The sequence below is a fragment of the Oculina patagonica genome, chromosome 13 (assembly GCF_052425735.1).
Source record: "Oculina patagonica isolate OP01 chromosome 13, crgOcupat, whole genome shotgun sequence".
Classification (NCBI taxonomy): domain Eukaryota; kingdom Metazoa; phylum Cnidaria; class Anthozoa; order Scleractinia; family Oculinidae; genus Oculina; species Oculina patagonica.
Genome location: NC_135770.1, coordinates 25,353,021 through 25,380,416, shown reverse-complemented (window position 1 = coordinate 25,380,416; position 27,396 = coordinate 25,353,021). Strand labels below are relative to the sequence as shown.

Genomic DNA, 27,396 nt, shown 5'->3' with positions numbered 1-27,396 from the left:
TTCGCAAGGTTCAAATATAGCTTGGAAAGCCTTACTACAAAACGGGCGGGATGAAATGTTGCAAAAATATTTTTGTAGCCTGTTCCAGGCGTTGGGGGTTTTCCACTTGCCGTTTTTCGCCATGCTCCCCAACTAACCGAACGCCTCTAACAGGCGGTTTTTGTCACGGACGATGATTGCCATCAGGGGGGGGGGGGGGGGGGCAAGAAACTCGGTACTTTTCTTTGAAGACATAGCAGTGCCTGGAAACGGTGAGAATCTATGTCAATCAAGCCGTTGCTAAGAAAGACGTCACCCAGAGTTTTGTTTATTCAGAAAGATTTAAATATGACTGTATGCGTGTGAAATGCGAATAGTGGCGGTGTTTGCGTTTGATGTTTTACGCCGCCGAGATGTTTTTGCATTTTCAGCAAGATTTATCACCTGATGTTTCACGTCACTGAGAAAGTTTTGGTGGCGTACAACAACAAGCGAAAAATTTGTCACGGTTGACATTTAACAACCAAAAAATTGTAAATTATTTTAGAATCAGAGCAGTTAACAAGTATAATTCGCAAGCCTTACTTTTGCCAGACTAGACACCGTTATCTCACTGTTTGTTGTTTTGATGTCCGGCAAACTTCAAAGAAACAATCAAAATGCAAATAGCTATTGTGTTTTGTGCACGGTTAAGACCAAAGCATGCGAACTAAACAATGAAATTTGGAAATTTGTCAAGCTATTCACTACGCCCTTAGCGACCATTCGATAGCTACTGCGCGTTCTCGGTTGCCCGGCACCGCTATGTCCCCTTTTTGAGTCAAGTAACAAAGAAAGTTTCTTCCCCCCCCCCCCCCTGATGGCCATTGATTTCAATCTTTCTATATGCAAAGCGAACAGACACCATTTCTGTTCTCTTTTGGAGGATAAATTTATGTGTGAAAAATTTTCTCTAACCTTTAACAACTTGCCAAAGTAACGGAAAAAACACAAGACTGAATCCGCTCACATCTTGGGTTTTATTCTCAGTGTTTGATCATTTCTTTAGATTAAAACAGAATTCCATGCAATCCTCTTCTGCGTTGCATTAGCGGCGAATTAATCATTTACGGAGGCTTTATTTTAATAGGCGATATGGCTGATCTGATTATTTCTTTGTTGCACCTCGCAGATGTGTACAAGCTTAAAATGTACTTCAACGCGCAGATTTTTTCCTAATCCCTGCATCCTCCTTTATTTCACACATTAGTCGTTTTTTTTCTTCTTTTTCTTCTTCTTTTTTTCTTTTCACGGCTGTACTTGTTCCGATTTCTTTAACATTGTGAATAGTGGGTCACACTTGAAGTCATTTCAGAAAATTAAACAATTGCTTTCCCCGGGGCAGTTAGTAGGACCCCATCACTTCTGCGACATTAAGATTTAACGCCAGATTATTTTAAACAAAATATCGGATGTATAATTGATCATTTTCGGCAGAATTCAGACATCAAATGCTGTCAAATTTTGTTCTGCCCCAACCACATTATTTAAAAAAAATTCTTAAGATTTAGCTTTATTTTATTTTTAAAGATGATTAATCTGCCGATTGTGAATTTAACTTGTATTTCATCTTACTAGTACTATGTAATTGTTCTGAGGAGTTCAATTTCATTTTCTGAGAATCGCTCCTTTTAAATCGCGTTTCCTTTCTCGTGATAATCCCAACGTAAATTATTTTTATAATTCACATTCATTTTCCTTTCCAAAGGTCTCTTTTATTTTAAATATCTTACATGTGCAATAGGAACAGGCTATTTTGATGTACATTATGTGTTCGGAATTTTGTTGGGCTCCTTGGAATTGGTTCTAGACCCTTTTAGCTCATCTTTATCGTTGTTTTCCTTTTAAATTGTTCGTAAAGATGGTCTTTCTCCTTTCTGCTTTATTTGCCAAGGTTTTATAGTCTCTTTTTCCCTCGCATCTCTTCTCCGCTAGCTTACAAAGTTGCTTTAAATCTTCCTCTGTTATTCTCTGGCAAAAAAAAAAACGCAAAAAAGGTTACAAATTTCACCCTTGTACTCCGTTTACGTAAAACTGTTAAAGATAAATAAAAAAAAAAAAAACAACTGTTTAACGAGGTTGCCCCCGACACTGCCCTCGCCGTCTGGAATTAGGGTGTTGGTTTGTGGGGGGGACCGGAGACCGGAGAAAACCCTCGGAGCAGGACGAGAACAACAACAAACTATTTCAAACTCCTTTGTAGCGTATTTAAATTATTTTCTATTTAAAGAGCGCCTAAGAAAGCCTTTACTTTGTCTTGTCGCATGATTTAACTAGAGTAGAACATTAGGTTTATAGTTGCCCACCCTGATACTCCAAAACATCGGAAAATATCCGACCTTTAGTGGTGTTGCAGGGCATTATATCTTTTTGTATTTGTTTTACCAAACAGAATCAATTATTTCCAAAGAGAAACAGTAAGATACATGACCCAATATGACTCAAGAAATTCATAGAAGCCACAAAGAATTGATAGGATTAAAGCGTAATCTTATTTAAGTTAGCAAAAAGTATTTTTTTTCTCTGTTGCCCTCTTGAAAATTAAGGAAAACGGAAAGAAGGCCGATCTAATTTTACGCGTATTCTTTAGGAAGGGTTTGTTGAGCTTTCATATCTGATAAGATTACAAAAAAAATACTTATTTTCGGACTAAGGAAATTCACATTTCAGGGGCGCATTAGTTGAACATGCCGCCTTTGATTAATTAAAAAGAAAGTATAAAAAATGATTTTAAATCAATTATAACAATATAATCAAGAACATTTTTAGTAAAATCTTGAAAAGTTACATTTTTTACGTTCTTGATTTTAAACACCATTTTTAAAGCTCAAAATCAATTAAATTTAATTTACCGCGTTCAAGCAACTCTTGGTTAACATTATTTAAATAATCTTTCAGTATGTTTTAGTGAACATTTTTTATGAATTCTTTATATGCATACATAAGTAAAATGAACAATAATATAGAGTTACGCATGCAGTTACCAGAATTTTCAAGCGGAGCCGATGTTCTTTAAGCAGTTTGAAATTAAAATGTGTTTTAAATAAAATATTAAACAACCTGGTATCTCTACCTTTTGCGCTAAGTCCCGTTTACCATGACCCGTGGATGCGAAAAACGCCATCGCTGATGATAAAAACAGAAAAACCAACATCAGACCCAAACATTTTGTACCCATGTTAATAGCCTTTGCAAATTCCACTTCCAAAGAGGCAAGTGTGTTCAGTTTTGTGACGGATGGAAAACTGGACCCCCTTCTTAAGCCTGCTGCCAGTTCGCCGCCGGCGGGCTTTAGTCTCTAGCAAACGGGGGCTGAGTGATAAGGAATAGAATTTTACTTAATTATATTGATTGAACTAAACAGCCAGCTTGAATCCAGCCCTCCACCCACTAGCTGGCTTGCCTCATTAACATTTTCAATGAAACTTTATAAAAGGAAAGTACTTTAATTGAGCGTATTTTTGTCGCGACCGGCCTTTAGGTTTTGTATAATTTTGTCGTTTTTGTTGTTTTAATCGTAACTATTGCTTTATTTGCTAAATTTTAAAGACTAAGGTTCCTAGTTATATTATTAATGAAGTTAAAGACTCAATCACATGCCCGCTGAGTAATTTTCGGAAGTATTGTTGGGGGTGTGCGGCGCTTCCTGAAACTCTAGCTTACCCTTTTTTGCCTACTCCTTTTTCATGCTAGATCGTGCCCAAGAACTTCTTCGGTTTGCGTAAACATTTTAGAAATACTCAAATTCCCGATCTTATAAATCAAATAGCACTTCTAAGGAGATAAATAATCACAATGATAAAAACAGTTTCTCCTGAGGATTCCCTGCTTCAGCTGAGAACGTTTCATAAATGAATTACACATTAAAACTATACGGCCACATTAAAAATGAAATCAGACAGTCTTGCAACATAAAAATGTCAACACAAACTTCTTTTCAGTTAATTCCAGTTTGTTTTTTTATTGCACAAACTCTGGATACTCCCTACTATTTAAGAAAAAAACGGTTTTTCTTCGACCAATTTATTATCCACGTTTTATAAAACATAAATTTTGGTTGAGACGGAAAGTTAATCGGCCTCATTTCGTTAACGTTACAAAAAAGATTTAATGACAAAGCTTTGCATATAAAGTTAATCAATTTGACTGCGGAGTTTGATTAAGAGGATTTATTTCGCAGCATGGTGCCAGAACATAATCCACAAATCTTTCCAGTATAATCCATAAAAGATACAAAGGTGTTTTCTACATACAAAATTAAATTGAAAAAAAATAACTGATGTACTTAGATTTTAAGTAAGAGTGATGCAGTTTACTTTTCTCTTTGTTTGTTTTGTCTTCTATCCGTTTTTGTTTATTTGTTTGATTTTTTTTTTATTTTTAGTATTTGTATTGGTTTTTTTTAATAACAAGAGCCCACGTTCGATGTATCAAAATTGAAACATGACACCGAGGCTTTCTACCCAAACTTCTCAGCGACTTCCACATTTTGTTTTTATTCTCTGTATAAAGTCTATTCTAAGAATTAACAGACAAAGGAAAATGCAAAAAATTTGCAATATCTAGGCAGAAACCCTCGGAATCATGTTTAAAATTTGTTATAACGAACAAGGGCAATTATTTGTTCCACGTTTTTCAGATATTTTTCATGACAAGCTAAGAACACGCAGTATCATTCCGCATATACTAAAGCACACTTGGGAGTTTAAAGATAAAGATGACAAAAAAGCTAGAATAGAAAACTTATTCCAATACGTAAAGACGAGTCTTCCTTTAGTTAATTGTTAGCACAAAGCTCCGACGGTTCTCATTTGGCATCCAACTGTGCCATTAAACTGATTAACATTGTTAATCTGGCCTGCACCTGTTCAACCCTTGCCAATGTATTCCGGGAGAGGAGGCTTTGTAGAGAGAAATTTAAGTTCTATTTTTTATCCCAATCTGAATCACCTACTTAAAAACATTAACTTTGATAGTAAAATCGTCCAGTACTAGACCAGAAGCTAAAAAAGGGTTGTTGTTGTTTCCTTAACCATCAACAAGAGACTAGAATTAAGAGGTAAGCGAGAATATTGAAAGTGTAATCATTTGTTATTATCACATAACTTGCCGCCGATCAGATCTTATGTTTACATATGATAATGAAACAATAACGTGAATAACTTGGTTGACTAGTTTGAATTAGATTTTCGGCCTTCCATGTGTGGGTCTAAAATAAAAAAAAATCTGCCGCCATGTAATTTTATCGATCATAAAAAACGATGGCGGCTTTCAACCCCGTACCAGGAAGCTATTATTAAACCCACTCATACGGTCAATGCCATTTCTATGCGTTACATGCAGAAAAAAAAAACTTGAGAGGACTCTTAGCCGACTTACCTCTGGATTTCAAAAAATAATCGACAGTTAGGCTGGCACTGCCTTTCAATTTGCTTTTTCATTTACAAATAATAAAAAAAAAAAACAAATCAAGGGCAAAAAGAGGTAATATGATAAAAACTCGTATTGAATGAGTTCGTCGAACTGGATAAGGAATGTTTGATTTGGGGCTCGCGCCTGTGTATTATGACCTCAAGCAACTAATATTTCCATCCGGCCCTCCTTCTTGGTCAATAAGCAACTTATCTTCGTCAAGTCAACTCGATAGTTTGCGCGACCATATCACAACCGCTTTACATAGCCGCTCTTCATTTACATGTTATACATGTAGGTTTAGCTACAGGAAATATCTTCGTTGTGTGAAAATATTACACGTTGCATCGACATCGTGCGACCAACTTTTTTCCCTCAAAAATTAATCCCTAATTGAGAAAGCTGATTTTAATTTGTTTACATATTTTAAGCGATCTTCCCCGCGGTTTCAGCGGTGATTTTATACACATGCGTGATTATAAGGCGACCTTCAATTCCCTTGTATTAACCATCAGATATTTCGAATGCTATTTTGCAGCAATAGTCCTTTCATCAGAAAAAGTAACTTTGTGCAGCGGTTAGTGTGTGGCGCATGCGTAAATTGAAAACTTTAATATTTATTTCGTTTGTTGCAAATGTGATATAACAGAGGATATCGAGGCAAATTTCCAGTGGGTGGTTAACTTAATACTTAACAATTAAATTCAAGTAGATCTTGTCTATAACCGTTGTTTTTTTTATTGTTGGTTTTTAGATTTTTGGGAGGGAGTGTATTAGCTAGGGGGTGATCTGGGCGGCAGGTACATTGAGTTAAAATCTTAATTCGGCTTTCGTATTTCCAGCATTCGTTTAATCCCCTTACATTGAACTTGATCGTAAAACTATCGGACATGGAAAATACAGTAGAACCCCGATAACTCGAACTCGGATAACTCGACAACCCCGCTAACTCGAACTTACTTCCATTTCCCTGGATCCAATTTTCGTCATTTTTCTCGGTTAACTCGACCCCGCTAACTCGAACTGTTTTTCGTTTTCCTTCAGAGTTCGAGTTACCGGGGTTCAACTGTAGATTTGATTAGTAATCAATTCGAACTCAGAACACTGAAAGTATTGCAGTTTAGAGTTAATCCGATTTTTTTATTTGAAAAAAAATTATACACCACTGTTCAAATTAAATTGTGCAGGTTAAAATAAATCGGCTTATTTCCCTGCTAGTTATAAAATAGCTCAGTTTACGAGTCGGTTATTCACAAAAAACTCTTCAAACTGTACTTGCTGGATCGATTTCTACAGACGAAATGGCTAAGATAGTATGTTTAGTGATGCTATCTTGTATTCTTTTCATTTTCTTTACCCAGATCAGAGAAACACAAGCCTTCGCTGCGGGTTTAAGACATGGTAAAAGAACTTTGTTTTCTGGCGGTCCAAAGCTCGAGGAAAGCGAACCTAATGATCAACTTGAGCATGGAATCGGTAAGTCAGACCCTTCCGTTCCTTGACATACATTTGAAAATTTCAAGCAGGCGCGCATGTGACGAAGACAGAAAAAAAAATCCGGAGATATTTTTCTTCATGTGCCACCAGTGTTTCTGAACTGACGCTGTAAGAAATGTAAGAACATTAGAACGAAGAATTTACATTTCGAGGCTGACAATCAAAAAAGGGTTATCGCGAAACAGCAAAGTCCTCAAAAGGTCGGAGGAATAACTCAGATGATTTTAGTTTGAAACTGGAAGGCTAAATTTAGAATTTTTGCAACCGGAATGTTTTTTCAAGTTATCATAGTTAATTTAAATCTCAGCTTTATTTTTAAGTTTGAAAGAAAAACGAAGGAAATTTTTGTTTATTAAGCATATATTTGTAAACGTTTGCTTCGATATACACAGCGAAAATAAGTTGAGCCTAAAAACACGGGGGCTAAAAATGTGAGACATTTACAAATCTTACAAGTCAGACAAAGTCATTCAAATGTATCAGATTAACTAAGGCTCGGCTTTGACCCGAGCGATACTATAGCATATAAGGACTATAACGGACAAAATTGTTTCACTAAGGAAGGGCCAAGCCCAAAACGTCTGGAATGATCTTTTTAGTTTATAAAAATATTTCGGCATTTTTCATTTAACTCAACTATTGTTTTTAACTAGTCTTCTTAGAAGTGCCACGCCGCCCATGAACATTTTTTTCTGCTTAAATTGTAATAGCATAGCATAACATGGCATTCCATCCGAGTAAATAATCACATTACTAACTTTAAATTCCACGTTTTGATTGAGTTCAATATTTACAGCATTTCTTTGAAATAGTATGAAAATTGTATGAATGTTAATCGAAACTTCTCCATTTATTATTGTTGCTACTGTTGTTGATAATGTTGCACAAAAATAACTTATAAATAAATAAATAAATAAATGCTTTCTTTCCATTTTTCAGGAAATATTGATTTTTCCAAACTTCCTTTCGCCACACTTGACGGAAATCACGAGTGGCCAAGATTTGGGCGTTCATTGACCAAGAAGAAACTCAGGCGTTGATTTGTCATAAGAAATAGGATCCTATAAACCGAACGACAAGAAACTTTCACGAAGTTGAATAATTATTCAGAATTGACGTGTTCGTGTATTAGATATATATTTAGTGACAATGTTTAATCCGAGCAAATGTAAAACTCAGTGAATAAAAATAAAGCTTGTTTAAGTTGAATTATGTCTATATAGAATGCAATAATGAAATGAATGAAATGATCCTCGCGGTGTGTAAGTAATTTAAGTAAACGCTTTTTTTTTCAGCCTGAAAAAAATCAAGGCTACAACAGGATTTGAACTCATGACCTCCGTGATACCAGTGCGATGCTCTACCAACTGAGCTATGAAGCCTTGGAATCCAGGCTAAATGTTTGGTTTTCTCTGCTAAGGTTTTGTAGAGTTTGTTATTAGTTTAACTAAAACTGAAGGACATAATATAGACAGAAATCCTCACTGAAAAGTTACAAAACTGAAATCGGAATTCACGCTAATCCTGGATTAATTTAATCGTGATTTGAACAAACTGATTCTGTTGCACAGGAAAATATAGTTGGGTATACCCTTGTGTGTTTTGTCACCATGCGTTTTGTGGAACCGCTATTATCTCATTCCAGGACTCTAGTAAAGGAAACATGAGAAAAAAATAACTGCTTGAGAATGTATTTATTTACGAGTTTACTTTATTTATTTATTCATTTATCATCAATGCAAATTATGACAATAATTTGCGTCACGTTTGTTTAAGAATACATTGCTCAAAGACATGTCAAAACTATTCTTGCTTTCACAACTTGTGATATATCAGTGATGTTACTCATGCGCAGAAACATTTTCCAGATCAGTTTTCTTCAATGTTAAGGTTCATAAGGTCGGCTTCATCATTAAAATCGTCTGCTTCAGGACTACAGATCATCCTGGCTCGTGCACAATATTCCCTCTTCTTAATCAGACCCTAAAATATTGAAAGCAAAACACAGACGTTACCTCTGTTAACAGAAACTTGAATCATAATTTACTAACTATTTTCTACAAACCCAGGTGGCTTTATTAGAGCTTTCCACAAGTTGCTTGGCAACTTTTTGGCAACTTTTCATATTTCGAGCAACTTTTTTCCCTTCGAGCAACTTTTTTCCTCCCGAGCAACTTGTTGCGTATGGAGCAATTTCCAGACCAAAGATCTCTGAAGATTATCCGAGGGTTGTTCAAATTAAAGGCCATGCGAACGTTTCCGAAGATTTACGAAGTTCAACGAAGATTTTCGAGAAACATCTGAAGACGTTTCAACTTTCGGCTCATTCTGCGATTTTTCAAAGTTAAAGAAATCCTTGTTCTTTAAAAAAATTTCCCCTTAATATGTTATTAAGATACTTCTTTTGCTGTAAAATTGCATAAAACTCCTTAGAAATCTTACCTTCAGAGGGAAATTAGCCATATATTTAGAGAATTTCTCTTGATTAGAAGCAGCGTTTTGGGGCAACTTTCGAGCAACTTTTATTATCAGAAGCAACTTTTTTGGATTTTTGCAGCAACTTTTGAGCACCTTTTTGAGAAATCTCGAGCAACTTGTGGAAAGCCGTTGGCTTTATAACTAGCCGGCGCGATTAACTCCGCTTGCTATGGCGTGAAACGACTTTGAGTATTACTACCCTCCTTGATGTGATCCTTGATGTGATGCTAGCTAATCTACCGGTATTTCTGTCGAGAGTGTCTTAGGGCCGAAACCCAGACCGCCCCCCTCCCCCCCCCCCCAAAAAAAAAAACCTCTTTAACATGACATGTTGTTTTTGCTTGTTATACTCAGCTATCAAAATTCTCTCTGTTACTCCATTTTTAAGTGTTTTTAGCCCAGAACGGATCAAGATCCATTAGCGGAAAATCTCAATTAAGGTGTCAAGATTCGCTGGGGCTACTTACAACGTAAGAGATTATTTTCATGTAATTTTTTTCAGAAAAAACTCTGCTTGTAACAAAAAAGAAAAAGGTTTGTTTTATTCTTCATAGTAACAACACCATTGAGGTTCAGTACACGATCGTGCACGATATATGTCTTATGGACAGAGACTGACAGAAACTAACACACATGCAACTTATAACAAAGCAAAACTTGATCAACAAACCTTAGAATTTCGTTTTCCCACGCGTTGCAATCGAGTAGGAGGTGACGCGGCTTCGACCATTGAGGCAACAAACAACATCAGAAACACAACACAAATCAGTTTTCTCTCCATTTTCTTTGATTCTGCACGATCTGAAAAAATGATGTGTGTAAGCAACGGAGGTACGCGATATGACACAACGGAAATCCGTTCAACCAGGAGCAGCACATTTGAAACTTACAAGTTATTCCTGTGACGGAGAAGAAAGGTACACTTCAGAACTTCACAAAACTCCTTTAGAAATTTGGTGTTTCGCGCCGCTAGAATCTCCTTATTTATACTTTTTCTTCCAAAAAAGATGAATAATTACGGACCAATCAGTTTCCTTAAAAGCAACTACAATAGACAACGCCGAGTAAATTTTGTCGCCAATTATCATTATGTCCATCGGTGTACTAATCGGTATTGACCGGTCGGAAAGGCAAATAACTTAATGGCGAAGTCAAACAGATTCGTTTGCTATTATACCAATTCACACGAACTCGGGGGAAATCCACCCTTTGGAACACACCTGAGATAAGATCAGATTGGAAATCCCCCAGATACTTTAGACACATTGAAATTGTTTCCAAAACTTTATTCATATCTGAATGAGATAGAACAGGTCTAGTAGAGGGGCAAATGAAAGATCTATGAATTGTGCCCAGGACTGACAGGTCTTCCACAAAGGTCAAGTGTTGTAAGGCAGAGGACGCCCTTTGAGAATCTCTTTTTTTTTTTTTTTTTTTTTTTTGGGGGGGGGGGGGGTTGCGCAGGGTTGGCACAGTGGTGAGAGCGCTCGCTTTTCACCAATGTGCCCCGGGCTCGATTCCGGTCCGGTACCATATGTGGGTTGAGTTTGTTGTTGGTTCTTGTCCTAGCTCCGAGGGTTTTTCTTCGGTTTCTCCGGTTTTCCTCCCTCCTAAAAAAACAACATTTCCAAATCCCAATTTGACCTGGATAGAGGACCCGCATGAAAACCAGCTAGTGCTGATGTGACATCCTCTCTAAAAATATAGCCATTTATTTATTTTATTTTATTTTTGACACAGTTTAATTCAACAGTCTCACCATGTTGCGACGGTTTACAAGTGAACATCTTTTAAAGCTTCATAGTGTTTTCCTAGGCAACATTTACACTATATGAATTTTCATTTTACTTCTGATTCGGCAGCAAATCAAAATGAATACTACGCTTGCAAGAAATATGATTTCTCTTTTTCATGCAGATAACTCTGTCCCTTTTTAGTAAGCCAGGTGTAAAGTTGTTAAGACAGGCTTTTTTAAAACTTTTTAAGAATAGTAATTGCAATAAACACACTTGACATGAAATATTAAAAAAAGTTAACGTTCTTTCAATTTCATACAAAGTTACCGGACTTTTAAAAAGTTAACTTTCGTTTGATTGTTTTTTTTTTGATCGATTTCTATTAATTTGCCGACTATCGCATATCTAGCCTGCTTTTTTGGTTTACTCGGCATGAACTTGATATCTTGCTTGAAGTTCGCAGTTCTCCCTGACAAAAATGACATCGAAAGAAAGAAGAAAACAACTAAAACAAAAACAACAACAAAGGTATTAAAAAACGGAAATATTGATGGCGGGTTTTTTAACCACTTCAGCAACCATTAACTTCCTTCCTATCAGAATTTTTTCTGAATATAAAAAATGAAATTGAGCAATGAATTTTAGCCGCATCGAGTCTTGTTAATTTCTTTACATTCTCTTGGAGAAATTATGAATTGCTCTTTCAAAAATAAGTATTTCAATGATTTAAATTTGCCGCTACTACAGTTGGTTGGAGTGAATCAAACGATATGAACAATTTTCTCCTTGTTAAAGACGGAGAGGCGGTTTGGTGGTTTTATGGCGTCTAGATCTAATTTGGCGTCTAGTTTTGAATCAAAGACCAAATGCCGACAATATTCTTCCGTTGTTTTAAATATAATTCAGTGGAATATCAATATAACGAACGACCAATGCGGTTGGGGGAGGTGTTGGGTTTTTTTCCGGGGTCTTTTTTTTTTTATTTTTTTTTTTTTTTCTTTTTTCCCCCCCAAGGGGGGGCCGGGGCCAAAAGGGGGGGAGGGGGGGGAAAACCAAACCCGGCCCCCGCGCATTCGCCGCGCGGTCGCAAACCAAACGGCGACAGCGCGCAACATCGCCGGGCCCCCAAAAACTACCCAAAAAAGTTTGGAATAAGCGTTGTTTTCAATTCCTCTTGGGATTTTCAATGACGTACAATAGTCCCAAGAGAAATTAACAATGCTTATGCAAAAATGTTTGGGGGTAAAAAAAGATGTATTATGGGATCGTGATAGAAAGCGAATTCGAAATAAGCGAACGATAAGTCTCGATGTGTTGTTGTAACTTGAAGGCAAACGAACAATACCTCGAACTGTGTTTTCATGCAGATTTTTCCCAATGACTACAGAATAAAAACTCTTGCCTTAGTTTTACTGCCATGCAAAATCAGGTGTTCAGTGTATACCTAGCGGCGTCAGACAAATAATATTACCATCGTATTTACGTAAACTATTCAATTAAAAACGCTTTGCACCGTATATTAATTAACTGAGTTTGTTTTCGCGCAATTACAACTTAATTTTTGGCTTTATTTACTGATTTCTCGTTTGTCCAATTTTGCAAATAATGATAAATAGGCCATTTCCGAGTTACCCTTTGCCTCTGTTTCAAAACCTCATGTGCATGGCTAGAGGCTTCCCCATTTTTTATACCCTTGTGCGTTTTCTTTCAGGTGTTTAATTTTGTAGAACCGTTATTTTTCTCTTTTCAGGACTCTAGTTAAGTTAAGATAAAATGAAACAAGATAAATAATACTTAAGGACAAATTTATTGAAAAGTTTACTTTACAAATCTATTCATTTATTAATCGTCAATGCAAATTAAGGAATAATTTGCCTTAAGTTTGTTTAAGAATTAACTGTTTAAAGACACATGTCAAAACTAATCTTGCTTTTACAACTTGTGATATATATGTCACTCAAGCAATGAAATATTTTCCACATCAGTTTTCTTCAATGTTGAGGTCCATTAGGTCAGCTTGGTCATTGAAATCGTCTGCTTCAGGACTACAGATCATCCTGGCTCGTGCGCAGTACACTCTCTTTTTAATCAGACCCTGAAATGTTAAAAGCAAAACACGGACGTAACTTTTCTTTGCCCCACTTGGTAATGCAACGCTACATAAACATTACTTGCGAAACGTTAGGTATAAAATACATAATCCCATGCCTGATTCCCTCTATGGCGCGCGCCTGCAGGGAATAATGGTAGTTGTAGTCTCGGGCGACCTCGCGCATGGTTTGATGAAAACAATTACCATGATTCCCTGCAGGCGCGCGCCATAGAGGGAATCAAGCATTTAATTAATAATTCTTCTCAGGCAAAGAAAATGGTTGTACTATGGATTACCAAGTGCCAGAAGGCAAGGCTGGCCCGCTAAATCTTGGAGGGGGGTGGTCTAATCTAAAATATATTTAAGCTACCACTTGTATACTTACATAAGGTGAAGTATGTGTACAAAGTCATTTTTGGTTTAAAAAAACATTACTCCTGGGTCACGTGACATACCACATCCAATTATTAACTTAAATTTCAATCCAAATTTACGAGATCTTGTGAATGGAATGTTTGACTAGTTGATTTCTGCAAATGGCTGTAACCACCAATAAAGATGGGAATTTACAAGTTTATATCTTTTGTTTCAATTGCAACGTTTTTCCTTTGGAGAGGGACTGAGACTAGACAAAAAGACTAGCACACTCGCAACCTTATAATAACAATGCAAAACCCAATGAACAAACCTTAGAATTTCGTTTTCCCCAGCGACTTGGATCCGGAGGTGACGCGGCTTCGACCATTGAGGCAACAACCAACACCAGAAACACAACACAAATCAGTTTTCTGTCCATTTCCTTGGATTTTGCAGGTCCTGAAAAAAATGTGTGTAAACATCGAAGATACACGACCTAACATATAACGGAAATCTATTAAGCTGACTTGTGACTTACAAGTTATTCCAGTGTCTGAGAAAGAAGGTGCTCTTCAGTACTTCACAAACTCGTTTAGAAATTTTGTGTCTCAAGCCGCTACCATCTCCCTTTTTATACTTTTTTTTCCAAAAAGTTGAATTATTTCAGACCGATCAGTTTTCTTAAAAAGCGTCTAGACAGTAAATTATGCCGCCAATTATCACTATGTTTTACTCGTGTACTAATTGTTATTGACCGGTCGGAAAGTCAAAAAGATTCATTAGTTGATAGCTCTTCAAACAAACTCGAGGAAAACCCACGCTTTAGAACGTAACTAAGATCAAGTTAGATTCGAAAATTCCCAGATATTTGGAAACATTTTCAATGTTTCAGTTCAAAACTCTATTCACTTTACTAGGATGTGATAGAGTTGGGTTAGTAGAGGACAAAATCATATATAACTGATCATTGAATTTTGCAGGTCTTTTACAAAGATAAAGATAAGATAAGATAAGATAAGATAAGATAAGATAAGAACTTTATTTAAGTGTCAAAACCTTATAGCCTGGAAAAGGTATTGACAACAGAGGACCCCTTTTAAGAATCTCAGGGGCGGATCCAGGATTTCAAAAGGGGGGGGGGGGGGTGGATGGCAGACCATGTTTAGCGAGAGCTAACTTTTCTTTTTTTCATTTATTTTCTGTTTCAAATAGAGTGACATTTCGAATTTTTTTTACTGAAGAATGGGGGGTGGACATCCACCCTATCCACCCCTCCTGTATCCGCCCCTGAATCTCCAGTCTTTTTCGACAGTCTTGCCATAGTGCACTGAACAGTTCACAAGTAAACGCCTTTGAAGAGCCAGATCGTTCTTTTAGATGACATGTATACTATGCTGAATCTCAATTTTACTTCAAATATGACAGCAAAACAAAATTACACCCGCTTTCAGTGTTATGTGCCTAGCGGCTTTCTGTCGACATCCATCTTTCGACGTGCTAAACAAACAACACGGATCGAAATCCGCCAATCACAGCCCACTAGCATGACCTTCTGACCTTTTCGCACATTTGCATGAAACCAACAACGGTATGTATAGGTTTTGATTGGCTCATTTCAAACAGCACGTCGAAAGACGATGTCGAAAGATGGATGTAGAAAGATAGCTATGCACGTAACACTGAAAGCGGGTGTATTACTACACTGCTTGCGAGTAAGGCCCAGTTTAGACGCCGTTCTTTTCATTCATGAGCCGAACTCAATTCGAATTTGGACCGACCCAAATTGACAAAAGTACACCTCCTGATTCAGACGCCGCACCATTTGGCCGTTCCGAGGCCGAACCTAATACAGTTGCAATAAAACCAGTCAAAATACATTAAAATAATTTATGAATTAGGATCGGCACATGAAAAGTACGGCGTCTGAATCAAAGTCGTTCCAAAGGTGTTCCACAGGCGAAAATCTCGGCCAAGCCAGGCGGGAAGAACGGGTGAGCCGTTCGAAATTGAAATAACCGTTCTTATTTGATTCAGACGCCGATCTTTTCATGTACTTAATTCAAGGAATTAGGTTCGGCTCATGAAAAGATCGGCGTCTGAACGGGGCCTAACACAATTTCTCTTTTTCATGCAGATAACCTGTCCCTTTTCAGTAGCCCAGGTGTAAAGCTGTAGAGACATGCTTAAAATCTCTTAGAAATCGTAATTGCAAGAAACACACTTTCCATGAAATATTGAAATTGTTTAGCGAAAATGTGGCCAAGTTAACGTTCTTTCAATCTTATACAAAAATAGGTGATTTTTTTTAAAACATTGGATTTCCTGTTATTATGTTTTTGTTCGATTTCTATTAATTTACCCGCCATCGGATATCTAGCCTGCTTTTTTGGTTTATTCGCCATAAACTTGGTAGCTTGCTTAAGTTCGTGATTTTCCTGGCAAAAATTATATCCAAACTAAAACAAAAGCTGAAGTAAAAGCATCAAAATATTCATGGCGCGGTTTTTTTTATCTACTTCCAACGACCAGTATCAGATTTTTTCAGAATGAATCGTAGCAATGAATTTGAGACACATCGAGTCTACTTTATTTTAATTTTCTTGGATAAAATTTGAATTGCTTTTTCAGAAATGAGTATTTCAAAGATTTACTGAAATTTGCCGCCACTGCAGTTCTGTTTGGTGGGAGTGGATCTTACGGCATGAACAATCTTCTCCTCATCAGAGAGAGTTTGGCAATTTTTTGGCGTCTAGCTTGACATCAAAGACAAAAGGCCGACTATGATTTCCCCTTGCCGCTTTCAATATACTAGGGACTGGTTAAATACGCTTGCTATAATGAGGTTTAGTCATTTCGCTTTTTTTCCACACATTTTACAACTACTGGGATGAAGAATATCGTTTGTTATAGGATTTCGCTATGTACTGAGGTTGGTTAAATTACCAAGAATTTTGTCAACATTTATTGATTCCAGTGATGCACTTTGATGGCAGATTTTTCCCAGTGCCTACAAAATAAAAAAACTTTGATGCGTAATTTACTACTTTACAAGAGCGTGACACGTGATTTACGTATAGATTTTCCGTGATAAGTGAACTTTCTTTTACCTAGACGAATACCATTTCAAGCTCTTCAAAGTAAAATACATTCAAATGAAGGTCGATAAAGAGGCCGGTTTCAATGTTTTCTGTCATTTGACAACGAAAGCTTAATTGAAATTGGGGAAAAAAATTAAAGCAGAACTTCTGGAACCAACGTACCTTTACTCTAAATAACCTTGCTAGTCTTCAAAGTTTGTAAAATGTCACCAAAATTTGTCATTGAGATTGTTAGAAGTTTGTGTTCAGAATCAAGGAAACGGCACTTCTGAGGGCGTAAAATACAAAAATGTTCCGGGAGAGCATGCCCCAGACCCCCCTAGCAACGAGCACCGGAAACTCTTGATTGTCTATCTGGCTAGCATCTGGAACCCCTCTAAGAAGAAAACCTGGCTACACCCCTGATGGGGCTGTTGCTTTGACGGTTGACGGTTATCAAAAGAAAATTTCTTCCGTGAGTTAAAGTTAAAATTGTGTATTTTTTATATTTACTTTTGTGTTCTTGAGGTTGTTTTCCGTATTTTTTTCAGTAATGAAATCCGTGAAGTGAAATTTTATCAACGTACTCCAAGTCTTCTAATAGTTATCCTGATAAGTAATTTCTTGGATATAGATTTTGTTATGAAATTTAGCGATATAAAATCACGACGTTTCGACCTCTCCGAGGTCATTTTCAAGTGCGAATAAAAATATAAAATTAGCATAAATATATAGTAAAATAGGCAAAATTGTCACGAACGCTGAAATGCGATAAAATATGTAAAAATAAGTGACAAAATATTACTAAGTTAAAAAGGGGTTAAAAAAACTTAAAAATACAGAAACGATAACAGTAATTAAAAAAGAAAAACCGACCTAAACAAATAGTTTTGCGCGGATGGAATCGCATTGTTTGTTCAGAGTTGGTTTCAGTTCTTTGATAAAAAACATTTCATAAATAAGGCAGTCAAACTTGCTCTGACACTTCTTCAAAATTCTAAAAAACTGCGCAATGTCATCTGGGGCCATATCGTGTTGTTCCTTGAGGTGATTACCAATGGCCGATCCCTTGTGTTCTTCAATCCGTTGGTGAAGATGTCGGCACGTGTATCCGACATACCCTGCATCACACAGGTTACACTGAAAATTATACACAACGCATTGTTGATTCACAAGGGGTGGCTTGTCTTCCTTCACTTTGATTTCATCCTTGATTTTCCGACTCGTGTACACGGGGCTGATGTCTACCTTGATCTTCCGGCTGAGGTCTCCAAGTTGTCTGCGGACCGAATTTGCAGATTTCTGGTCTTTGAAAGGCAGCACGATTCTGATTGGGTCTTGCTTCTCAAGATCGTTTTGTTGGGTAGGTGCACCCTCGGACACTTTAGACTCAATAAATTGACGGATGGTAGACTGTACAAGTTCTTCTGGGTAGCACAGACGGGAAAAGGTCACTTTGAGGCGTTCACACTCTTGATGAAACAATTTCCACGAAGAAGAGAGCTTGAATGCACGGTTGAGCATGGTGTTCAATAGTGATCGTTTATATCTTACATCCACATGGCTATGATAGTGTAACAATAGCCCGGTGTCCGTAGGCTTTCGGTACACCTTCGTGTCTAGATGGCATCCATTCCTGATGATATCCATTCCCAAGAAGGGGAGTCTGCCATTTTCTTCAAGCTCCATTGTGAAGTTGATAGAAGGATGACTGTTGTTTAATGTAATTAAGAACTCAGAGGCTGTTTCTACATCAGGCATTGCGCTAAGCGTATCATCGACATAGCGTTTGTAGAAGGCAGGCATCTCGTTTCTGGTTTCTAATTGTTTCTCGATGTTGCACATGAATGTGTTAGCCATGAGAGGTCCCATATGGGTTCGCCACTGGGACCTCTCATGGCTAACACATTCATGTGCAACATCGAGAAACAATTAGAAACCAGAAACGAGATGCCTGCCTTCTACAAACGCTATGTCGATGATACGCTTAGCGCAATGCCTGATGTAGAAACAGCCTCTGAGTTCTTAATTACATTAAACAACAGTCATCCTTCTATCAACTTCACAATGGAGCTTGAAGAAAATGGCAGACTCCCCTTCTTGGGAATGGATATCATCAGGAATGGATGCCATCTAGACACGAAGATGTACCGAAAGCCTACGGACACCGGGCTATTGTTACACTATCATAGCCATGTGGATGTAAGATATAAACGATCACTATTGAACACCATGCTCAACCGTGCATTCAAGCTCTCTTCTTCGTGGAAATTGTTTCATCAAGAGTGTGAACGCCTCAAAGTGACCTTTTCCCGTCTGTGCTACCCAGAAGAACTTGTACAGTCTACCATCCGTCAATTTATTGAGTCTAAAGTGTCCGAGGGTGCACCTACCCAACAAAACGATCTTGAGAAGCAAGACCCAATCAGAATCGTGCTGCCTTTCAAAGACCAGAAATCTGCAAATTCGGTCCGCAGACAACTTGGAGACCTCAGCCGGAAGATCAAGGTAGACATCAGCCCCGTGTACACGAGTCGGAAAATCAAGGATGAAATCAAAGTGAGGGAAGACAAGCCACCCCTTGTGAATCAACAATGCGTTGTGTATAATTTTCAGTGTAACCTGTGTGATGCAGGGTATGTCGGATACACGTGCCGACATCTTCACCAACGGATTGAAGAACACAAGGGATCGGCCATTGGTAATCACCTCAAGGAACAACACGATATGGCCCCAGTTGACATTGCGCAGTTTTTTAGAATTTTGAAGAAGTGTCAGAGCAAGTTTGACTGCCTTATTTATGAAATGTTTTTTATCAAAGAACTGAAACCAACTCTGAACAAACAATGCGATTCCATCCGCGCAAAACTATTTGTTTAGGTCGGTTTTTCTTTTTTAATTACTGTTATCGTTTCAGAATAAAAATCAACGCTATTAAAACATGACGTTTCGGCGACGACATGTCACCATTATCAAATGCAAATTTTTACATGGTACAGAACGATATTTATAGAAAAGAAAGTGTGAAACTAAATTACAATAAATGAAGCGTGGAAAACAGAAAAATGTGCATAACTAAGTAAACAGTTTCGCTGGTATGGAGTCCTTTTGAGTGTTCAGGGATGGTTTCTTTTTCCTAATTAGCAGCATCTCGTAAATTAGGCACTCAAATTTTCCGCGGCATTTCTTTAGGATGGCAAATTGGCTGTGAAGGTCGATCGGCTTTTGATTGTGTTGTTCTTGAAGGTGTTTACCAATTACGGAGTATCTGTGCTCCTCGATGCGCAGGTGAAGGTGGCGGCTCGTGTAGCCAATATAATTCGCATCGCACGAATTACATTTAAATTCATATACTACACTTTGTTGGTTTACTAGAGAGGGCTTTGTTTCCGTGAACTTCAAATCTTCAGAGATTTTCTTGCTTGTGAAGACTGGTGTTATTTCACGATCTATTTTCTTTCCTAGGTCACACAGTTCTTTACGTACGTAGTCAGCCGATTTTTGATCTTTGAATGGCAAGGTGATGCGTACAGGGTTGTCCGCTGGCGCAATACAACTTTCGTTCTGGTCTTGAGAGGAATGAAATCTGTTAAGGACAGAGTCAATTAATTTCCCGGGATATTTCAGTTTCAGGAATGTGGTCTTTAGTTCCCTACATTCTTGTGCGAAGAGATCCGGCGAGGAAGACAGGCGTTTGGCGCGATCAAACATAGTTCTTAAAAGTGATCGTTTATATCGATTGTCGACGTGACTCTGATAATGGAGCAGAAGTCCTTTATTGGTCTTTTTCCTGTAGACAGATGTGTTAAGGCGGTTATCGGTCTTAATGATTGCCATGCCTACAAAGGGTAACATGTTGTTGACTGCCGTTTCCATTGTGAATTGGATTGCTGGGTGCGCGTCATTTAAGATTGTGAGGAGATCAGTTGCAGCGGGAAGGTCAGGTACTAGTGCGAAGGTATCATCGACGTATCTCTTGTAGAATTTGGGAAGTTTGTTTTCACGTGCTAGTTTCTCTTCAATGGAGCACATAAAGGTGTTTGCCATTAATGGTCCCAATGGTGATCCCATGGCAACGCCGTCTATTTGTTCGTACAAATCGCCGTTAAATTGAAAAAGTTGATCTTTTGTAGCAATTGTAAGCAGCTCGATAAGGTCACCTTCACTGATGTTAAGATTATGTGTGTTATTAAACCAGTTCCCATTGAAGGCTTTCTTTGCCAAAATCTGTATAGTTTCTTCTAGCGGTACGTTAGTGAAGAGTGCTGTGACGTCGTACGACACCATGAAATCGTTCTCACCGATTTGTAGATGTTGGATCTCATCAGAAAATTGAAAGATGTCGGAGATCGTGTATTCATTGATCGACAAGGGTTTCAATTTTTCGTCCAGCCACTTTGCCAGAGGATAGTTGTACGTATCTGTTGCAGATAAGATAGGTCGCATGGCAAGACGTTCTTTGTGGGTCTTTGGAAGGCCATACAGATGGGCTAATCTGGAGCCTTTCTTGCAGACGGAATTCGCTATTTCTTTGGGAAGAATTCTTCTAACGACCGCTTCGAGATGCTTTTCTTTTTCAAACAACGGATGATAGTATTTTGGTGGTCTTCCTCTCGTCGTGGGTCTCTCTGGTGCGACTGGCGTAAATTTGGTAAGATCGTTGATTGATGCTTCGCAGAGTAAACGGAAATAATCGGACTTGTCCATAACAACAACGCCTGAACCCTTATCCGGTTTAGTTATCACTATGTCATCCCGTTTCTTGAGTTGGTTGATCGATTTCAGCAGTATTTTAGGTGGTTTAGGCCCTTTTCTTTCGATGTAGTTGAGCGCGATCGAACGAAGGGTTGCTGCGGCCAGATCCTTCTTGTCGTCAGGCAGCGTAGGTTCAATTTTCCAATAAGCCTTCTCAAAATTGGCCAGGATATCGATGGCAGATATTCGAGGTTGGGGAATGGAAAACTTCAGACCTCGGCAAAGTACGAGCTTATCAAAGAAAGTGAGGTGATAAGAAGATATATTCTGGATGTGTTCGTCGACATCAATATCTTTATACAACAACCTGGCGATTTTTGACGTGTGTTCGTCAGACATCTTCTGGTAGTGTTTCTTGCGTAACAAGGCGATTGTTTTGAGGATGCAAAGGTAATGGAAAGAAGAGCATCTCTGTCGAATTTCACTGTAGATCTCACTAATCTGTTTCTTTAGAGACGTGGTTTGCTTCAATTTGGCACACAGTTCCTCTGCGATGACATTTTCAGTGAACTGTTTCGAGGATCGTTTCCACTTTTTAGCCTTCGTTTCATCGACCTTGGCGAAGGTAGGAGTCAAGCCGAAGCTCTGACAAAGCCGGAGAAATTCAATCGCTCCATCGCAGTTGATCTGTTTTATGCTTAACTTTTCAAGTCGTCTGAATAAGTCAAGCTCGTTTTCGCGTTTTAAAACTCTGATAACGGAAGATTTTGAAACACATTTCAGAATAAAAATCAACGCTATTAAAACATGACGTTTCGGCGACGACATGTCACCATTATCAAATGCAAATTTTTACATGGTACAGAACGATATTTATAGAAAAGAAAGTGTGAAACTAAATTACAATAAATGAAGCGTGGAAAACAGAAAAATGTGCATAACTAAGTAAACAGTTTCGCTGGTATGGAGTCCTTTTGAGTGTTCAGGGATGGTTTCTTTTTCCTAATTAGCAGCATCTCGTAAATTAGGCACTCAAATTTTCCGCGGCATTTCTTTAGGATGGCAAATTGGCTGTGAAGGTCGATCGGCTTTTGATTGTGTTGTTCTTGAAGGTGTTTACCAATTACGGAGTATCTGTGCTCCTCGATGCGCAGGTGAAGGTGGCGGCTCGTGTAGCCAATATAATTCGCATCGCACGAATTACATTTAAATTCATATACTACACTTTGTTGGTTTACTAGAGAGGGCTTTGTTTCCGTGAACTTCAATATATCTTCTTATCACCTCACTTTCTTTGATAAGCTCGTACTTTGCCGAGGTCTGAAGTTTTCCATTCCCCAACCTCGAATATCTGCCATCGATATCCTGGCCAATTTTGAGAAGGCTTATTGGAAAATTGAACCTACGCTGCCTGACGACAAGAAGGATCTGGCCGCAGCAACCCTTCGTTCGATCGCGCTCAACTACATCGAAAGAAAAGGGCCTAAACCACCTAAAATACTGCTGAAATCGATCAACCAACTCAAGAAACGGGATGACATAGTGATAACTAAACCGGATAAGGGTTCAGGCGTTGTTGTTATGGACAAGTCCGATTATTTCCGTTTACTCTGCGAAGCATCAATCAACGATCTTACCAAATTTACGCCAGTCGCACCAGAGAGACCCACGACGAGAGGAAGACCACCAAAATACTATCATCCGTTGTTTGAAAAAGAAAAGCATCTCGAAGCGGTCGTTAGAAGAATTCTTCCCAAAGAAATAGCGAATTCCGTCTGCAAGAAAGGCTCCAGATTAGCCCATCTGTATGGCCTTCCAAAGACCCACAAAGAACGTCTTGCCATGCGACCTATCTTATCTGCAACAGATACGTACAACTATCCTCTGGCAAAGTGGCTGGACGAAAAATTGAAACCCTTGTCGATCAATGAATACACGATCTCCGACATCTTTCAATTTTCTGATGAGATCCAACATCTACAAATCGGTGAGAACGATTTCATGGTGTCGTACGACGTCACAGCACTCTTCACTAACGTACCGCTAGAAGAAACTATACAGATTTTGGCAAAGAAAGCCTTCAATGGGAACTGGTTTAATAACACACATAATCTTAACATCAGTGAAGGTGACCTTATCGAGCTGCTTACAATTGCTACAAAAGATCAACTTTTTCAATTTAACGGCGATTTGTACGAACAAATAGACGGCGTTGCCATGGGATCACCATTGGGACCATTAATGGCAAACACCTTTATGTGCTCCATTGAAGAGAAACTAGCACGTGAAAACAAACTTCCCAAATTCTACAAGAGATACGTCGATGATACCTTCGCACTAGTACCTGACCTTCCCGCTGCAACTGATCTCCTCACAATCTTAAATGACGCGCACCCAGCAATCCAATTCACAATGGAAACGGCAGTCAACAACATGTTACCCTTTGTAGGCATGGCAATCATTAAGACCGATAACCGCCTTAACACATCTGTCTACAGGAAAAAGACCAATAAAGGACTTCTGCTCCATTATCAGAGTCACGTCGACAATCGATATAAACGATCACTTTTAAGAACTATGTTTGATCGCGCCAAACGCCTGTCTTCCTCGCCGGATCTCTTCGCACAAGAATGTAGGGAACTAAAGACCACATTCCTGAAACTGAAATATCCCGGGAAATTAATTGACTCTGTCCTTAACAGATTTCATTCCTCTCAAGACCAGAACGAAAGTTGTATTGCGCCAGCGGACAACCCTGTACGCATCACCTTGCCATTCAAAGATCAAAAATCGGCTGACTACGTACGTAAAGAACTGTGTGACCTAGGAAAGAAAATAGATCGTGAAATAACACCAGTCTTCACAAGCAAGAAAATCTCTGAAGATTTGAAGTTCACGGAAACAAAGCCCTCTCTAGTAAACCAACAAAGTGTAGTATATGAATTTAAATGTAATTCGTGCGATGCGAATTATATTGGCTACACGAGCCGCCACCTTCACCTGCGCATCGAGGAGCACAGATACTCCGTAATTGGTAAACACCTTCAAGAACAACACAATCAAAAGCCGATCGACCTTCACAGCCAATTTGCCATCCTAAAGAAATGCCGCGGAAAATTTGAGTGCCTAATTTACGAGATGCTGCTAATTAGGAAAAAGAAACCATCCCTGAACACTCAAAAGGACTCCATACCAGCGAAACTGTTTACTTAGTTATGCACATTTTTCTGTTTTCCACGCTTCATTTATTGTAATTTAGTTTCACACTTTCTTTTCTATAAATATCGTTCTGTACCATGTAAAAATTTGCATTTGATAATGGTGACATGTCGTCGCCGAAACGTCATGTTTTAATAGCGTTGATTTTTATTCTGAAATGTGTTTCAAAATCTTCCGTTATCAGTGTTATCGTTTCTGTATTTTTAAGTTTTTTTAACCCCTTTTTAACTTAGTAATATTTTGTCACTTATTTTTACATATTTTATCGCATTTCAGCGTTCGTGACAATTTTGCCTATTTTACTATATATTTATGCTAATTTTATATTTTTATTTGCATTTGAAAATGACCTCGGAGAGGTCGAAACGTCGTGATTTTATATCGCTAAATTTCATAACAAAATCTTCTAATAGTTATTTTATTAATACAGTAAATCATTAATAATCATTAATAAAATATTACTATTAAGAAACCGGAAATACTTTCAGATGGAAAGAGTATATTTAGGAACATGGAAACTGGATTACCAGCTAAAACGATTCTCTGAGAGCCAAAAGTCCGAGATGAGCTGCTGAAATCGCTATCGTGAGATTTGAAAGACCTTGAAACCAGTTTGACAGTTAATAAAAACTACTTTTGGATGATAACGATAAAAATTACCCTTTTGACGGTTAACGGTAAACTCCTTTGCGGTGAGACCTCAATAAACTGCGACCTCAAAAGCAGTTATAGCAGCGACCCCATTTTCTAGTCTTTTCTTGACGTTTGATGTCACGTGGTTTAATAATTTTATTCTCAAAAATAAACAGTAACAGGCAATATAAAATGTTGCCTACAATGTAATTTTCAATTATACATCATCAAAAAGTTGGAATCCTCCGAAATTAGCTCAGCACACTTTCTTATTTTTACGTGATGCGTGATTGTTTAAAAATGTTCTCCGTGATGCGTGATTTAACTCAAAAATTCGACGTGATGCGTGATTGGTACCCCCCCCCCCCCCCTTGCCACCCTGTAACTACAGCTCCCAACAAGGTCTCCACTGGAGGGGTGAAAGTTCGCTAAAGCTCGGCTCTACATGGTGCTGAAGGACTCTGCTGCGATTAGCTTCGTGCTTCCCGATGTACCAACTGAAAAGACATGGACTGTGGCATAGGCTATTGAGGAGGATGAGGGCCCGGTGGTTGAGGATAGGTTGAAACGCAAATATATCGTTGGACCTTTCGAACAGGATTATGCGAGCTTGGCCGGTGGAAAAGCACTTTTTAAAAAGGTCTTGGTAGAAAGAGCGGAGTAGACGTGATATGCACGGTGTCTAAAGAGCTATGGAGGATAGAGGAGGAGGGGCGGGTTTCTGCTGCAGTGGGGCAGCTCCAGCAGTGTACATAGACCACTTGGGAGGCATTTGAGAACAGGGAGGTTAAGTGGTCAAGGAAATCCCTGAGGATCAGTTCGCACCTGCGCTCGCTGCTCCGGGTATGTCCTCTAGCCAACCCCTGTCAACTTGTACAACTAAAGCTGAGTGAGAAAAAGCTGTGTATACGCTGTGGTAAAACGGAATCTCTAGAACAAATCCTTGCTTTCCTGTTGGGTTTTTATCATCTATCTTATTTTAAAAGACAACTCCGGAATGAAACCATTATCAGTCGGGGGAATAAGTACTAGTCTTGGCAAATCTTCGTTGAAGAATTTCCGAATTAGTTCATCCAATCAAAAACTAGCGCGAGCGCTCACGAGTACTCCGAAAGCAATCGTGCGAATAGATACGTCATGTTGCTTAGCAACCTCTGGGACGAAAACCGCGGGCTCAGTCACTTCTTGGAGAATCGAAGTGATGTCGCCATCACCTGGCACTTGTTTCCCTTACTGTCCTTATATGTAAATTGTTTCAGATTTTCGTGACTCCAAACAATCATTATCCTGTTTTGGCCAAAAATGTTTTATATGAAGTTTCCTGTGGTGTTCTTTGAAACTACCAATTTGTTGCTAAAGGCCCGGTAATACGAGCAACATTTTTGTTCAACTTGTCTCGCAACATTGTTGCATTGCAAGTTGAACGAGTTGTTGCCCGTATTACTACCGCGCACTCAACTTGTCTCGCAACAAATTTCGGTGTTGCAAGTTGCAGCAACATGTTGCACAAAGTAGAACCGAGTTCTACTTTTTGCAACAATTGTTTTCAACTTGCAACACCGAAATTTGTTGCGAGACAAGTTGAGCGCGCGGTAGTAATACGGGCAACAACTCGTTCAACTTGCAATGCAACAATGTTGCGAGGCAAGTTGAACAAAAATGTTGCTCGTATTACCGGGCCTTAAGAAAGGTTTCTAACCGTCATATTTTGGAAACCAAACCTCTCATGGATAAGGTTTTGCACAGGTGGAACTTTTTGAAGTGGGGGGATTTAATAGAAAGTGAAGCGAAGGGGGAGGGCATGGCGCTACATTTTACATGCCTCAACGATAAGTTGTTATAGTACTGGATATTTACCATTAAACTACATGCCCAGAGCACGGAAAACGACTGTCTATACAAAAAACTTCCAGACAACTCCTTTTTTGACGAGCAGGGCATAGAGAAGAAGTTTTCATGCCAACAATACTAATTTCCTATTTTTCCATAAAGGTTTACTTTCCCGTTAGTTGTTGTTCTTTCTTCAGTGTTCACTAATTATCATAACCAGCTATCGTAAAAAAGGGGGTTTAACAGAGAGCAGCGTTCTGATTAAAAAACATAAACTACCAGGGGTGGCTTATTATAGAGGGGATAGGCTTATTAGAGAGTGCTTTTACAGTTCGTTTAATCGTGCTTTGAA

The 27,396-nt window shown here is 38.5% G+C and overlaps 4 protein-coding genes and 4 long non-coding RNA genes across 8 annotated transcripts; 3 read left to right on the top strand and 5 right to left on the bottom strand.

The window, feature by feature from the left end:
• Positions 1-1,717: 1,717 nt before the first annotated feature.
• Positions 1,718-3,307, bottom strand: LOC144636572 (uncharacterized). The gene is made up of 2 exons (XR_013567527.1): positions 3,092-3,307; positions 1,718-1,989 (listed from the first exon to the last, which is right to left on the bottom strand). It is a non-coding gene; the product is annotated as an uncharacterized LOC144636572 (long non-coding RNA).
• A 3,434-nt stretch (positions 3,308-6,741) lies between these two features.
• LOC144636571 (uncharacterized) lies at positions 6,742-8,076 on the top strand. Its single transcript, XR_013567526.1, has 2 exons — positions 6,742-6,906; positions 7,867-8,076. It is a non-coding gene; the product is annotated as an uncharacterized LOC144636571 (long non-coding RNA).
• Positions 8,077-8,608: 532 nt separating this feature from the next.
• LOC144636582 (uncharacterized) lies at positions 8,609-10,394 on the bottom strand. Its single transcript, XR_013567536.1, has 3 exons — positions 10,296-10,394; positions 10,076-10,206; positions 8,609-8,910 (listed from the first exon to the last, which is right to left on the bottom strand). It is a non-coding gene; the product is annotated as an uncharacterized LOC144636582 (long non-coding RNA).
• Positions 10,395-12,991: 2,597 nt separating this feature from the next.
• On the bottom strand, positions 12,992-14,043 carry LOC144636583 (uncharacterized). The gene is made up of 2 exons (XR_013567537.1): positions 13,922-14,043; positions 12,992-13,236 (listed from the first exon to the last, which is right to left on the bottom strand). It is a non-coding gene; the product is annotated as an uncharacterized LOC144636583 (long non-coding RNA).
• A 3,341-nt stretch (positions 14,044-17,384) lies between these two features.
• LOC144636423 (uncharacterized) lies at positions 17,385-18,539 on the bottom strand. The gene has a single exon (XM_078495632.1). The coding sequence runs from the start codon at positions 18,537-18,539 to the stop codon at positions 17,544-17,546; it is 996 nt and encodes a 331-aa protein (XP_078351758.1). The 3' UTR covers positions 17,385-17,543.
• On the top strand, positions 18,540-19,551 carry LOC144636419 (uncharacterized). Its single transcript, XM_078495629.1, has one exon. The coding sequence runs from the start codon at positions 18,540-18,542 to the stop codon at positions 19,545-19,547; it is 1,008 nt and encodes a 335-aa protein (XP_078351755.1). The 3' UTR covers positions 19,548-19,551.
• A 116-nt stretch (positions 19,552-19,667) lies between these two features.
• Positions 19,668-20,843, bottom strand: LOC144636427 (uncharacterized). The gene has a single exon (XM_078495637.1). It carries the CDS (start codon positions 20,736-20,738, stop codon positions 19,743-19,745), a length of 996 nt encoding a protein of 331 aa, XP_078351763.1. The 5' UTR covers positions 20,739-20,843; the 3' UTR covers positions 19,668-19,742.
• Positions 20,844-23,474: 2,631 nt separating this feature from the next.
• LOC144636428 (uncharacterized) lies at positions 23,475-24,708 on the top strand. Its single transcript, XM_078495638.1, has one exon. It carries the CDS (start codon positions 23,580-23,582, stop codon positions 24,573-24,575), a length of 996 nt encoding a protein of 331 aa, XP_078351764.1. The 5' UTR covers positions 23,475-23,579; the 3' UTR covers positions 24,576-24,708.
• Positions 24,709-27,396: the final 2,688 nt, after the last annotated feature.

What these genes read in the sequence shown, in the direction of transcription:
- LOC144636423 (XM_078495632.1), bottom strand. Translation starts at nt 18,539, where the DNA reads ATGGGACCTCTCATGGCTAACACATTCATGTGCAACATCGAGAAACAA.
- LOC144636427 (XM_078495637.1), bottom strand. Translation starts at nt 20,738, where the DNA reads ATGGGATCACCATTGGGACCATTAATGGCAAACACCTTTATGTGCTCC.
- LOC144636428 (XM_078495638.1), top strand. Translation starts at nt 23,580, where the DNA reads ATGGGATCACCATTGGGACCATTAATGGCAAACACCTTTATGTGCTCC.
- LOC144636419 (XM_078495629.1), top strand. Translation starts at nt 18,540, where the DNA reads ATGGGTTCGCCACTGGGACCTCTCATGGCTAACACATTCATGTGCAAC.